Genomic DNA, 15,213 nt, shown 5'->3' on the forward strand with positions numbered 1-15,213 from the left:
AAAAAAAAAAAAAAAAAAAAAAAAAAAAAAAAAAAAAAAAACACATCATAGTAAAATTAATACCTTCTCCGCTTCGCATCGAAGCTAAAACAAAATATTATTAAAATATAGCTAAAAGCAAAAAATGTATACTTATGGACTTAACACTTCTTCAAGGTTTTCAAATCTAAATAAAGATTAACAATTTATTCACAAAAAAATATTATTTCTATAAGCTCAACCAAAATAATAGTAATTCAATTATATATCTATAAAAACTTCTGATAATATTTTTAATTTTGTGTCTTAAAATAAATATTATACTCTATTTGAATAGTTATATAGTTTCTCATTATTTTTAAAATAAAATTTATCTTAATATTACTTAAAGTTTGTTACTTAACTAAGTCATTCATTTAAAATGGATGAATATTATTTTTTGAAAAAGTTTACTAACTTGTATGTTTGGGTAATAAAAATTGAATAATAAAAATAAAATAAATGAAAGAATGTACATTTTTTATTTATAATATATTCAAAGATGATAAAGCATTTTAAAAAGTATATATGAATGTATGTTATGTTCTATGACATGACTTTCTTCTTTATTTTTTTGGTTTTTTTCAAACTACTTAAAGAATTTCTTAATAAAGTACAATATTCTTCTTGGAATGTGTTAACGTCACTCGATGAGATCTACATAAACAGAAGATTAATTAATGAACAAAAGTATTCAAAGTCAATAATTATATAACTAGAACTTACTCTAGTACTAAGTTTTTTGTTTTTATAAGTTGCTCTGATTAGACAAACTTTTTCTGGATTTTCGGGTACTTCAATTTTTTTCTTAGATTTATTTAATTCTTTATTCAAAAGTTCTAAATAAATTTAAGTATACTTATTAAAAATATTAAATTTAATATCTAATTCAGAAAAATAGGTAAGAGCTTACGCAATTTCATTGTCACGCGAACACATCCTGATGATTGTGCAGAGTTAAATAATATGTTGAGTTCTTCTAAAAACTGATAAAGAACAATTTTACTAATTAAAAATAAATGTTACTACACTTATTAAAATATAAGATAAATCTGTAAGTAAAATCATTGCGTACTTTTTATTAAAATACCGAAAATGGAAAAAGCTAATTCAATTAGTAATAAAAATAACTCAATAACTATGACGTATAAAAAAAGTTGTGAAAAGCATAACAAAATATTAAAGTATAATTTAACTTAAAAAAAAGTTGCAGTTATATTGTATCTAATAAAAAAATTAAAGTTTAATTTGAGTAAATAAATCAAGTTAAACCATTACAGTATACCACCATGTTTTGACATCTTCAATAACTTTTGATTCAAAAAATACTATGAGTTATTTTTTTTTTTATAATTTTTAATTTTACATGAGTTAAAAAATGATTATTTTAAAAATTAAAAAATAACATTTTTTTTCTTATTAGAGACAAATTATAAAAAATATGCTTTTGACATAGTCTAAAACTGTAAAAATTATTTTAAAAAAGTAACATAAAATATTTGTATTTTCAAAAGTTATTTAAAATGTCATAACCTAGTGGGACACTCTGTACATTGTATCAATGCAAATTATTTAATTGTGAATAACATTTAATTTAATCACATACAGAAGTTTTTACAGACTAAAATTGGTTCATGTAAGCATGTACAACTTTGAAGTAGTTCTTGATCAAATTAATGACTTAAAATATCTAGATTATAACTTAAACAATTTATGTTGTAAGGAATCGCAAAGAATTATGAATGTCAAGGTTCATTCAAAATGATAACAATATTAATTTGTAAAAGTAAAACAACTACAAGTACAATTATGATTATTATTTAACAAAAAGGATTATTCAAAAATAAATTAAGAGATTTTTATAGGTTCAGTGAATCATTCTTGTTGTGGTAAATTAAATTAATATAGGTTAAATATTTTAATCATACAATTTATATTTACCAGTATTATTTTTAGGGTTCGGGACTTTCTATTTTAAAGATTATTTTAGTCATCCTGAGTACATCTATGAAAAATAGATATTAATTTCTGTTCTTCTTAATCCTAATCAACGTATTAAAATTAGGATTTTAGTTTTAAGAGATGACTCTTTCAGGAAAAAATTTCTGTGATACTGTACATACCTATAACACATTTTCATGGAGTCGGGTGTCTCAGAAGTGGTCCAAACAAATTTAATTAATTCGTAAAATCCCAAAACCTTATTGTTATAATATACATACACTTTTTTGTACGTTTTATTTTGAATTTTTAACTTTTTATTAAATGTTTTTATCACTTGACTAAATATTAACATTCAGAGACAAAAGTAGACAATAGCATGTTTTTAACCAACATATAAAAAAAAAAGTAGTATGAACTTATAAAAGAAAAAGTTATTGTAAAAGAAATTTTCAGGAGACTCATTAATTTCTTCTTCGTTACATCAAAATCAGTAAAAAATTTAATTTATTCATCTGAATATTGAAACATCTATATACTGTGCGAGTTACAAGAATAATAAAATAACTTCATCTTGACTTACTCTGTTTTTCTCTAGTAATACCATTTTGCTACAAATTGATTTTAAAAAACGAAAACAATCAATATTTTTTATGTAATAATTTTAAAATCAATTAATTAGAACTAATATATAGTATGATCGATGTTCCACGGTAATAATAATGAAACTAGTTATTTGCAATGTGTATGGTGACGAAAGTATATTGATAATAACTAAATAAAGTGATAAGTGGTATCAATATCGAACCCAACCGTGGGTAACATCATCTGATGAGACAAGTTACCCACAAATTTTGTGAAAATAAAGTGTCACCGAAAATTCGTGTGCGAGTTATACACCTAGCGCTCCTAGCAAGAATTTAGTTATAAATACAAATATTTAATTATCAGCTTAGTGCAATACGTGATATGATGGCTTTTCAGTACCGTTAAGGTGGTCGTTTTAGTATTTGAAAAGTGACATCCTTTTCAATAATATTTTCTCAAGCGCAGGTAAAAAACCTGAGCTATACGCCTCATTAATGGAATATTTTTATATCTATTTAAATTATATGTATAACCACGATGTCCATGCTGAAACAAATGAAAAAAAGTATAATGATATCTGACAGTGATTAAAATCAGTATAAAAAAAAACGCTTGGATGCAAAACTTTAGATAGTGTTTAATTTTAAAAAATTGGTGGATTATTCCAAAAGCTACATGATCTGATATTTCCTTATTTATATCCTGATTAAGATGAAGTAGTCGAATGAAAGATGAATATATTTTCTACTTTTCATGAAAAAATTGTATTCATCCATACACTTTTCAACAAATTATAGCATAATAAAGTTAAAAATGTAAAATATGAAATCGAGAATTTTCATACAAAAATATCATTTGGTAGCCATTTTCACAGTGAAGACAATCCAAAGTCCGAAATTTCTTTTTTCATAATAAAGTATATTACATTATCTTTAATTTAAGATATATATAAAAGTGTAAGTATTTCCGGAACACTTTCAAAAGTTAAGTTGAAATAGTTAATTTTTCGTGAAAAAGTTGTCATTTTAAATCCTCCCCCGTGGACAGGTTAAGTGTCAGATTTACAAAAAAAATATACCAAATGAAAGGTAAAGACATTATCTTCTATAAACAAAAATATATTATATTGATTTGATCATTTTTAAAAAAGTTATGGCAGTTTTAAGTAAAGAAAATTGAAAAAATGTTAAAAATTAGCGATTTTTAAATTTGTAATTTTTTTGGAGATTTCCCCCATTTATGGGGAACGAAAGAAATTTTTTCAATTTTTGAGAGTAATGTCTTCGACTAGATACGATTTCTGATCTTTTGACGTATCGTTGAAAGAAATTGGTCCAGTGAGAGCTGAAAAAAATTGGTAACAGACACAAAAAAAACACACACATCATAGTAAAACCAATACCTTCTCAGCTTCGCATCGAAGCTAAAATTATTAAAGCAAAAAAAAAATTAGTTTTAAAATTATTAATAATTTTGATTTTTAATATGTTCAAAATAATCAGTGCAAAATGACATTTTAACCTATTTTTTTGGTCTTTCAATATTGTTTTTATAAAAGCCTATAATAGAAAAAAGTTGAATTTTTTACCATAACTTTTGGCACAACTTGCAAATTTGAAATTGACATCATTAAATAAAAAAAACCCAGCACAGTGGGGTCGCGGCATAGTGGGGATGTTGCATAGTTGGGTCCAGTATAGATTTAATCTGACAGTGATTAAAATCACTATCATAAGAAACGCTTCGATGCAAATCTGTAGATAGTGTTTAATTTTAAAAAATTGATGGATAATTGCAAAAGCAACATCAACTTCTATTAAAATAAAATACAAAACCCATAATTATCATACAAAAATAGTATATTTTTCAATATGGTAGCCATTTGCGTATAGAAGATAGATCGTCGGGACAAATTTTTTTTTTTCATTTTGTAGTACATAAAATAAGCTTTAATTTTATATATGTTTAAAGGACGCAGTATTTCCGGAACATTTTCAAAAATTAAGTTGAAAAAGTTATTTTTTGTAAAAAAGTTACTATTTTAAATCCTCCCAGTGAGCAGAATAAGTGTTAGATTTTCAAAAAAAATTATATCAAATGAAAGGGAAATATCTAAGGTTTCAATACAAAAAAATATTATTTTTATTTGTTCATTTTTGAAAAAGTTATGGCAGTTTTAAGTACAAAAAACATCCCGATAAAATGTAATTTTTATCGCAAACATTACATTTTTTTTTAAATTTTCGACAGCCATTTGCACATAGAAGATAAGATGTCGGGACAAATTTTTTTTTTTCATTTGATAGTATATAACATAACCTTTGATTTGATATATGTTTAAAGGACGCAGTATTTCCGGAACATTTTCAAAAGTTCAGTTGAAAAAGATCTATGTTTTTTACAATATTTTAAGTTTTGAACGCCCCCTATATAAGGGGAAATTGTCCAATTTTAATAAAAAGTATGTCAAATGAAAGATGTACTTATAATGTATTTAGAAAAAAAAAATTTGTGCTGATATATACATTTTTCAAAAAGTTATAGCATTTTTAAGTTGAAAATTTAAAATCGAAAATCGAAAATTTTAACACAAAAATAGTGTTTTTTTAACTACGGCAGCCGTTTAAATGTAGAAAAAAAAGTGTCGGGACAAATTTTTTTTTTTCATTTTGTAGTACATAAAATAAGCTTTAATTTGATATATGTTTAAAGGACGCAGTCTTTCCGGAACATTTTCAAAAATTAAGTTGAAAAAATTAATTTTTGTAAAAAAGTTGCCATTTTAAATCCCCCCCAATGAGCAGGTTAAGTGATAGATTTTCAAAAAAATGATATCAAATGAAAGGTAAATATCTAAGGTTTTAGTATAAAAAAAAATTATGTTGATTTGTTGATTTTTCAAAAAGTTATGGAAGTTTTAAGAAAAAAAAGTGAAAAAATTTCGAAAATTAGCGATTTTTAAATTTGTAATTTTTTTGGATATTTCCCCCATTTGCGGGGAACGAGGGAATTTTTTTCAATTTTTAAGGGTAATGTCTTCAACTAGATACGATTTGTGATCTTTTGACGTATTTTTGAAAGAAATCGGTCCAGTGAGAGCTGAGAAAAAGTGGCAACAGACAAAAAAAAAAAAAAAAACACATCATAGTAAAATTAATACCTTCTCCGCTTCGCATCGAAGCTAAAAAAAAAATAAAAAAAAAAAATAAAAAAATAAACACATCATGGTAAAATTAATACCTTCTCAGCTTCGCATCGAAGCTAAAAAAAAAAAACACATCATAGTAAAATTAATACCTTCTCCGCTTCGCATCGAAGCTAAAATTTAACGAAAATTTAAAAAATGTTATTGTTAAGATTAATATACAGTCAGTAAATTTTATAATTACTCTTAAGTAAATTCATCAAAAAAGCTCAATATTTGTTTGTATTTTTATCGTAAAAATAGATCAAGTGAGAGCTAATAAAATAAATGACAGTCACAAAAAAAAACCAAATAGTAAAACAATTTTAATATGAATAAAAAAATTCTTCACATGTGGGGAGACAACAGAAATGGGATCCTTGATTATTATTCAATCTAAATGAGATAAAAATCAAATGAGTTGAAAGTATTTTTCCAACTCAAAAAGAATTAAGAAAAAAATCATAGCTACAGGCTGGTTTGAACCACGTACTCTAATTTCTACTTAATTATATATAATTTTTTTCCATTATCTAGTAGTCATCAAGTATACCAAATCATGATTTTTCATTGCTTTGGTAACCTGGTATAATAAGTATATTTTATACTATAATAAAATAATATAAGTTAATATTTTATCAATAATATATATTTTTCTTTGAAATATTTATAAAATCTATTAATAAAAAATAAACTACTAACCAAAAATACTTTCAAATATTATACAAACAAGGCTTTTATTTATAATAAATTCAAAGATGATAAAGCATTTTAAAAATTAAATATGAATGAACTAAAGTATTCTTTTATTAACATTTGGTCTTTAATTATAGGTTTATAAATATGAAATAATTATTTAATAACATATTCATGAATAAGTTTATTTAAAATATATTAGTATAAACTTTTATTAATTACAAAAATTATTTATATAAAACATTTAATATTCTCTCAATATTTAGGTAAATTTTTTCCATCAAAAATTTTAATTTTATCATATTTTACACTATGCGTTATTTGATTGAAATTGACTACTTGAGCGCTAGCTGTAAAACTCGCAATGTATTAACAGCTGTTTTTAAAGTGACAAACCATATTTTAGGCTGCAGTGAAGAATCGACCCGTTGAGTAACCTGTCTTATCATAGTAATACTAATAGATAAATTTTATTTTTCTGTTTAAAATGCCTTGTTATGAAAAATGATAAGTTGTGTATTATTTATTAAACCACAAATGACAATTTTAATCAACTGAAACCGGACCAAAAGGACCAGTTAATAATCCAAAACCCTTCGTTTATGAATGTACCTAACCTTGACCGAAACTTAAATTTAAAAAAAATCATAACCGAAATCCAATTAAATAAATAAAAAAATAGGTTTTACGGTTTTTAGAAGAACATTTTAATAACTTTTAATTTATTCTATAATTTCATTTTGAGAAGTTGGAATACGTCAATGCGGTCGACGTCAAACACATTATGATACAATTATAAATTATTGTTATATAGTGTGCCATTGGACAATAACAGAAAGTTAATGCGCACTAATTGTCTTGGTTCGGATCGATGCGTCGCGACAGTAAAAATAGACAAGTGGGTATTTTAGCAATTTTTGAAATCATCAGTTCGTAATACTACTGAAATACGTTTTCTTTATCAATTTAAATTCTTACGTCACAAAATATGGTCTGTGAATAGTTATTTTTTTTTATGTTGTAAATAAGAACATGGGTCACATTTATACTCATTTAATTTATAATTAAGAAACGAAAAGTTTCTAAATAATTCTTAAACAATTAAGGCAATTTATTTTTTAACTCAGTTACATAAATGTATAATAAAAAATTAACTATTTTTAAATTTCTTCGTTAACAAAAACTGTCTAATATGTATTTTTTAAAGTGGGTAAATCTGTTAAATATTTACTAATAACCAATGACAGATTTTCAACATTTATGAGGGAATCAAAAATACATATTTTTTCTACAATTTTAGGGGTTGTTTAAATATTTAGGGAGTCTAGGCCCTTTTCCTTATAGAAAGGGGTGTAGTTGATCATAATTATGATCATTTTTCTTGAGGCAGAGTTAAATAAATTATACTTGAGACATTGACATATGAGTTTAATCGTCTGTGTATAATATAAACATAAAATCTTTATTATTAACCTAAATATATCAAATAAAATTTGCTAAAGTAAATTTCGTTCGTTGCTTTACTGCTATCACAACAACTGGTGCAATCGACTGGTCGAATTTTTTTTTTTTTACATAAAAAATTTTTTGTGGATTAATTGGTAAAAATAACAAATTATGTTTTCCGATTTATTAAACCGACATCACGAAAAGAAAAATTTCAATTTTTTTTTGCATTTTTATCATAATAAACGGTAGCACAATGTGGACGTGTCATAGTTAGGATAAGTATAGATGATATCTGACAGTGATTAAAATCACTATTATAAAAAACACTGCCATGTAAATCTGTGGATAGTGTTTAGTGGTGTACCAAGGATTTTAGTACTGTGGGTCTACCTCACTGATGAGAGGCCACTGTGCAGGGGCGTTCCGAACAGTGGAGGTGTCCACCACCCGGACATATTCAGTCGGCAAATCTTAAGTGACTTTTTTTTTTTTGCAAAAAAATGTTAGTGAACACAGGTAAACTAATTTGTAGTCGGTAGTTTTTCAAATTAACACCCCGCCATATTGGGAAGACTAAAAACGCCCCTGTCACTGTGTAGAAGCTTTAATCGACTATGTATTCGATCACTAATCACTCGCAATTTACCTCATTTATATTATACTTTGACACCAACACTCAATATAACTAAATGACATAGGTTATAACTAACAATTATTAAATAAAATTTAAAACTAACTTTAGGTTAGGTAAAAAGGCAATAATGTTATTTTGATTTGTAACATTTAAATTGATATTCTTTAATATTGAGTATTACATTAAATAGCAAAAATAATAATCACAAAGAAATTAATATAAGAATTACTGCAGCGAATAAATGCTATTATGGGTTAACGAGCTTATTTAAATAAAAACAAGTATCAATCAAATCAAAAATTACATTATACAAGGTAATTATAATAAAGGTAAAGGTTTGATAATTATCAGACCTTCTTTTATATGCTTGTGAAACATGGTCAACGACCAAAGGAGATGAAGACAAAATAGCAATCTTTGAAAGACGAATACTAAGAAGAATATATGGGCCAAAAAGAAATAATATCACACAACAATATGAAAGTAAAAGCAACATAGAATTACAACAACTGTATAAAGAACCAGGCATAGCAGCAGTATTACGATATAGAAGAATCCCATGGACTGGCCACTTATAGAGGTCAAATAGCCTAATGAAAGCGGTATTAAAATGGAAACCTAGCGGGAAAAGACCACTAGGCAGACTAAAATAAAGATGGATAGATAAAGTAAAAAAGACTTTAGAAGCATTTGGAATAGAAGATATGGAAACAGAGGTAAAAAATAGAGACAAATGGAGGCAAATCTATTTTGCGGTTGGAGCCTCAATAGCCTTTAAAAAGCCGAAGAAGAAGAAACTTTAACTCAAAAAAACAATCAAAAAGTTGCTAAAAAACTACTCAACTGAACGTATTATAAAATTTTATTAGAATTATCAAAATCCTTTGTTAAATTTAGGTGAAATTAAAAATAATTTGTTTAATAAATTATTTACATTGCAACACATGACCAAAAAAATTGTAATATTTTAGACTGGTAGTAACATACACAAATATAGTTCAAAAATTAATTAATTATAAAGTAAAATTATTCAATTTTGTAATTGAAGTTGAAATCTATTATCATATCAAACCTAATTCTGCAATAAATACTTGTAAGGTATTAGAAATGAATGATTTTAATTGTCTATATGGAAAATGTAGGCTAGTATCTTTTTAATTGATTAAATTTAATTTTTTTTTTCAATTTTTAAGGGTAAGATCTTCAATTAGATATAAATTGTAATAGGTTAACGTATTGTTGAAAATAATAGGTCAAGTTAGAAGTGAGAAAATAAATGACAGCCACTAAAAAAAACACATAGTAAAATAATTAAAATATGTTTATATAGTATAAGCACATTATAGTAAAAGTAATACCTTCTCAGCTTCGATGCGAAGTTAATAATAATAAAAATATTTATAAATTGTGTTAAAACCCGAATTTATTATACCGTACTCACGGAATGAAATAAGTTTTAAATTTTTTTTGAGAGCAAACATACTAAAAAGTCTTAAATAACCAAACTATGTATATATTATTTTAACAATGGAAAAAATTAGTTTGGACCGATTGCAATCAGTTATTACCGCGAAATAGTACAAAATTGTATTTAATAACCTAACAGTATTTGTTATAATTAACCAATATTAATGAAACATTTTTGGGAATTGAGTATGTAAATATTATCACTAGAAAAGATTTTTTTTAAAATCACAATCTTGTGTTTAATATCAATATCAAAACTTATATGTTCAGGCACTAAAATTCATAAATATAAGTATGCAAATATGCACTAAAAATAAAAAGTATACCTTTAAAATAAGCAGAGTAAGGCGGGGCAAGTTGGCGAGGTTAAGCTTCTACGATATTTTCTGATTTCTGTGAATGTATTTTAAATCTTAAATTTGTATGAGAATTACTTTAATATATAGCATAAAACTACAGATTTGTGCAATAGTCTCTTACACCTTCTAGGCGCAAAATATGAGTTTTCCTGATCATTTTTGTCATTTTACCTCAGTTAGAGGTAAGATATCGAAAACACTTGTAAAGCTTGGTAACCAAAACTATTGTAAAATAAATGGGGTTTTATAAATTAATAGGTATTGAGAAATATTTTTAGAATATTTTAGAGAGAAATTTAAAACATTTACTTTAGTATATTAATTACCTAAATATAAAAAAATTCAAACCACATTAGTTCTCTGGCAAAATTTTTATATTGCATTTACTGTAATAAATATGCACAAATAACTTAAATTTATTAATTTTATAAGACAGTAGAAACAGGGGGAAGTTTTCTTAATAAAAAAAAATCTTTATTCTTTATTTATTTATAAATAATATTAAATATTGTAGATAATTACAATATAAAGAAATGTACAAAGATAGACAACATTTTGATTTATATATTATAATATATGATGATTCAACTATGTATTTATCATCTAACAATATTTTAATTGACTTATGAATTTAGATAACAAATCTAATAATACATTATTACTTAAAAATTATATTAATTAATTTAACATTAGTTAAATTAATTAGTTGTAAAAAAATAATTTTCTATAATACATTTTGTTTATAGACGAAATTATCAATGTGTATAAAATCAATTCACTAAAAAACCAATGCAAATAAAATCTTTTAATCAACATTTTTCTCTTTAATAAAAATAATAGAAAACACAATTAAATTAAAATTGTGTAATCATTTAATTTTCATAAACAAAAATGTTGAAATATGAATTATTATTATATTTATAGTTAATTATATTTAAATAAATATGATATTTACTGTTTAATTATGACTATTGACTAGTCCAATACATTTTCAAATGATAAAACTCTAACAGTGTACATTGAAATACTATTTCCATCAGTCTGCAGTTATTGCCAGTATATGAAGTTATAATTCAAAATACAACTGTATAATAAATAAAAAAAAAAAACTTATTAACTTTATACATAATTAAGGTAACGAATTCCAATAAAATTTTTTTTGTTGGAAGGGAAACAATACAATATTTAGTCATATGTATTTGTTGAAATGTTTGTAATTTTTAATGGTAAATAGTTTAAAATTAAAACAATGACTTTTAAAAACCTATTTTATATCAAATAATTCTTATTAATTATTAATTTTTAAAATTATAGTAACATATTATAAAATTTCCTCAAAATAATACATAAATAAATCATTTTAAGTAAATGTACATAAATTTAATTCGCATCACTATAATCATTTTTTAAGGTATAAATAAATTAACTTATTCTAGATTCAAATTATTTTTCAAAAATAAGTTGCATGGTAATCATAATAAATAATATATTTCAGATATTATAGTAATTATTATAATAATTCTACATACTAAGCCATGTCATAACAAAAACAAGAGTAAAAATAATGTAGAAATGTTAATATAATATTAATGAACTATAATCAATAAAAATAAAAAATTTCACAAAAAATCATATTTTGAACACAGTTAAACTTAAAATTTATAAATATATATGACATTAAACAAATTTTAACAGATAGTTTATTTATAAGAAATATTTACATAGAATAGAGTACTTAATTCTATTTTACAAAACAGTCTGATGTTGTTTTAATTTCTGATTACTTAAATCCTTCTTAACAATTCTTAGAATCTTTTTTTATATATAAATGAGCAATTTTTTTCATGAATATTACAGCAATCATTATTAATACACACAAAAACAATAAATATTGTTAAGTTATTTTGCACTATTCAAGACTGATTTATCACTTTTTGCTTTTAGTCAAAATTTTACTAACAAAACCTTTAATTCTTTAACACATTATTTAAAAATTTTTTTTTTTTTTTAAACTACTGACGTGGGATTCGTTGAAGATAATTCTAAAGATGACATGATTGTGCTTGGGTCTGACACCAAATGAGCATTGACACTTGTCTGCAAAATAATATAAATAAATACAATTTTGGAAGTTTACATAAATAAAAACATTAATATATCCATATATAAATATCGATGTTTTACAGGTGTAAGGGAATACAGTGTTAAGTAGCAATACTGTAGATTTCTTTTTTAAAAATAAGGTAGATCTTAAAAAATGATTATGATTTTATGATTAAACTACCTACTTTATGTGTATTCACAACATAACCAAAAAACTATGTATTGTATAAAAAACTAATTAATATTAATAAATTATTTTTGAATATTTTATATTTATATTTTATTTTTAAAAATAAAATATTTATAAATATCCTCTAAAATTAATATTATTTTTCACTTACAATTGTTCCAGGTCTAGCCCACGTGTAAACATATCCATTTTGGCAAGCTGCAACAAAACAGTCCTCTCGAAATACTAAAGCAGTAAGACGGTCATGAGCTATTTTTTTGCACACTAATGGTTCAAGACGTGGGCATTGATCAAAACGAGGGCATGCAGCTGTACCAATCAACTGCATAGGATCTTGACTAGGTTTTTGAACAAAAGTTGTACTACCATTTTGTTTGATATGGGATATGACACCATTTTGTTGTTTATTAGGTGCAGCAGGAATTGGTGACAATAATGTTACATGGTGTAATACATCATCTGTTATGTCCCATAAACACAATTGTGTATCATGACCTACAGAACCAAGTCTATAACAGCCTGGCAAACAAGGTTCAATTGATGCTGGAGTAGAAGTGTATGGATCAAAAGCTACTACGCTGACCCAACTATGATGCCCTTGTCCTCGTGCCACGACTCGTTGTTCAGAAATACTATAAACTGTAACTAAATCATCTTCACCACCAACAACAATATACCTAAAGAAAAAAATTAAGATAAATCATAAAAATTTTCTATTAAAAATAAATACTATACTACTAATTATATTTTTATTAAAATTTTTGTACATTATATTATTGATTTATTATCCTAAGTAATCTATATTTTTAAATTATAATCAATAGTTGAATATTATTAAATTAATGGTCTAACATACAGAAGATGTAAGTGAAAAGTTTCTTGTAAATAAGTCGGCATTAAATAAATGTAGAAAACAAAGTACTTCTTTGTACAACAATAATTATTAATTAAAAATTCAATTATTTTACATTATAGCTCTTCTTTATAGCAATTATTATTATTATTTATGACTTCATTATAGCTTATTATTTTTACTGCTCTTAAAGCAGTAAAATTTGTTTAAGTAAAACTTCTAAAAAATACTTAAAAGTTTAATTAAAATTTTTTGTGTACTACACAATCAAAATAATATTAAGTATGGTTCTTAAAATAAACATGAAAACCCATTTCTTTAAGAAATAGAAGTATATTTTCTTTTTTGTAATTTATGAGCTTTATTATAAGTAATTTATTAACATAAATAGTTTGAAATTAATACCTGCTATCTGGAGACCAACAAACACAAAGAAACCCTCCAAAATAACTGCGAGCTATTCCTATTAATTCCATCTTTTCATAATTAAATACCCTGAGAAACCCATCTTGAGATACTATTGCCAAGTATAAACCACAAGGTGAAAATTCAAATTCATTTATACTGTTACTTTCACAGCCAATTAACCATCGATACACTGGATTTCGTGAACTTTTTGTTTTACACATATGTACTGCATACCCTTCTCCAGATTTTACAAGCTGATAATTTGGTACTGATGTACCACAATTAAATGTTTCATTATATAAATAAAGTTGTCCACTTGCATGAGAAACAAGAAAAAGATGTTTTGAATTTGGCACCCATCGAATACATGTCACTTTTGTTTTATCAATCATTTTCTAAAAGTGATTGAAAATAATTTAATTAAGAAGGAATATTTTATAATATTTATAAAATCATTATATCACCTCTTCATTAAATAAAACACTGACATCTTTCCTAATAGGGTCAATTAGTTGTATCAAACCAGTCGAAAAACCAACTATAAGTGGAAGAGAGTCTTCTGTAGTTGCAACTGAATTAAAATCATGACATGTAGGGCTTATACCTTTGTAAATCTTTTTGTCAATAGGTTTTGTCAAGTCTGCACCCTACAATTAAAATAATAATTTAGCCATGCACATAAAAATAGTAAGAATAGATATTAAATTCAATATAAATAAACCTCTTTCAAATAATTTACAATCCATCCTATCTATATAATCCAACTATATTCTAAGAAAGATAATTTTTCTCTTGTGTTTCTATAGAAATTTAACTTTTTTTATTATTTTATTTTAAATTTTGTTTAAAAAATAAAAAAAAAAACCCAGCACAGGGGGGTCGCGGCACAGTTGTGACGTGGTATAGTTGGATCAAGTATAATGATATCTGACAGTGATTAAAATCACTATCAAAAATAAACGCTTCGATGCAAATCTTTAGATAGTGTTTAATTTNAATCACTATCAAAAATAAACGCTTCGATGCAAATCTTTAGATAGTGTTTAATTTTAAAAAAATTGGTGTTTTATTCCAAAAGCTACTTGATCTGCTGGTTCCTTATTAATATCTTGATTAAGATAATGTATGTCAAATGAAAAAGGGTTTATTAAAAAATATTATTTCTCATAAAAAAATTGTGTGGATCCATAAACTTTTCAATAAGTTATAGCATTATAAAGTTAAATATAATATAAATCATAAAATCGAGAATTTTCACACGAAAATAGGATTCGGTTGCCATTTTCACCATGAAGACAAGTCCAGAGGTCAAATTTTTTTTTT

The 15,213-nt window shown here is 24.6% G+C and overlaps 2 protein-coding genes across 3 annotated transcripts in view; both read right to left on the reverse strand.

Annotated features, from left to right (window-relative positions):
• Nucleotides 1-2,721, reverse strand: part of LOC126900108 (battenin) — a 12,290-nt gene extending 9,569 nt beyond the window's left edge. For both annotated transcript variants that reach the window (XM_050675579.1, XM_050675583.1), the window contains exon 1: nucleotides 2,543-2,721. The gene's annotated coding sequence lies outside the window, so the exon portion shown is untranslated. The remainder of the gene's footprint in view (nucleotides 1-2,542) is intronic.
• Nucleotides 2,722-12,327: 9,606 nt separating this feature from the next.
• The window catches only part of LOC126899060 (WD repeat-containing protein 20), an 8,044-nt gene continuing 5,158 nt past the window's right edge, over nucleotides 12,328-15,213 (reverse strand). Inside the window, exons 2-5 of the mRNA XM_050673588.1 lie at nucleotides 14,355-14,537; nucleotides 13,888-14,285; nucleotides 12,781-13,306; nucleotides 12,328-12,433 (exon numbers count right to left, since the gene is read on the reverse strand). Coding sequence (XP_050529545.1) covers nucleotides 12,344-12,433; nucleotides 12,781-13,306; nucleotides 13,888-14,285; nucleotides 14,355-14,537 — 1,197 coding nt within the window. The 3' untranslated portion in view covers nucleotides 12,328-12,343. The remainder of the gene's footprint in view (nucleotides 12,434-12,780; nucleotides 13,307-13,887; nucleotides 14,286-14,354; nucleotides 14,538-15,213) is intronic.

The sequence above is a fragment of the Daktulosphaira vitifoliae genome, unplaced genomic scaffold (assembly GCF_025091365.1).
Source record: "Daktulosphaira vitifoliae isolate Bord-2020 unplaced genomic scaffold, ASM2509136v1 Scaffold_2, whole genome shotgun sequence".
Lineage (NCBI taxonomy): Eukaryota > Metazoa > Arthropoda > Insecta > Hemiptera > Phylloxeridae > Daktulosphaira > Daktulosphaira vitifoliae.